The 220-nt window shown below is 30.5% G+C and overlaps 1 protein-coding gene across 1 annotated transcript in view; it reads left to right on the top strand.

Moving 5' to 3' along the window:
- LOC107678347 (serine protease HTRA1B) overlaps window positions 1-220 on the top strand; it is a 41,450-nt gene that overhangs the window by 34,683 nt on the left and 6,547 nt on the right. The window contains 1 exon segment of the mRNA XM_016473570.1: window positions 1-45. This exon segment is cut by the window's left edge and continues 189 nt beyond it. Within this exon segment, the coding sequence (XP_016329056.1) occupies window positions 1-45 (45 nt within the window).

Here is a 220-nt window from a genome sequence, read left to right as displayed (position 1 = left end):
TATATATATATATAGACAGTGACTTAAATACACATTTTGATGAACGTGTAGTGAAGACAAAGTGTACAAAGATTGAATTAAAACTTTATGAAGTATAAAATAAGTATGCTTGTGGTTTCAACAAATCCATCACTTTATCAAAATTTCACCATCCAGTTAGGCTCATCAACCATAACTCCTTCAAAAACAGCTAGAAACCTTGGAGTTGTGATTGATGATA

The sequence above is a fragment of the Sinocyclocheilus anshuiensis genome, unplaced genomic scaffold (assembly GCF_001515605.1).
Source record: "Sinocyclocheilus anshuiensis isolate Anshui unplaced genomic scaffold, SAMN03320099.WGS_v1.1 scaffold1034, whole genome shotgun sequence".
Classification (NCBI taxonomy): Eukaryota; Metazoa; Chordata; class Actinopteri; order Cypriniformes; family Cyprinidae; genus Sinocyclocheilus; species Sinocyclocheilus anshuiensis.
The sequence above is the reverse complement of the archived record's forward strand: the minus strand, read 5'-3'. Positions and strand labels throughout refer to the sequence as shown.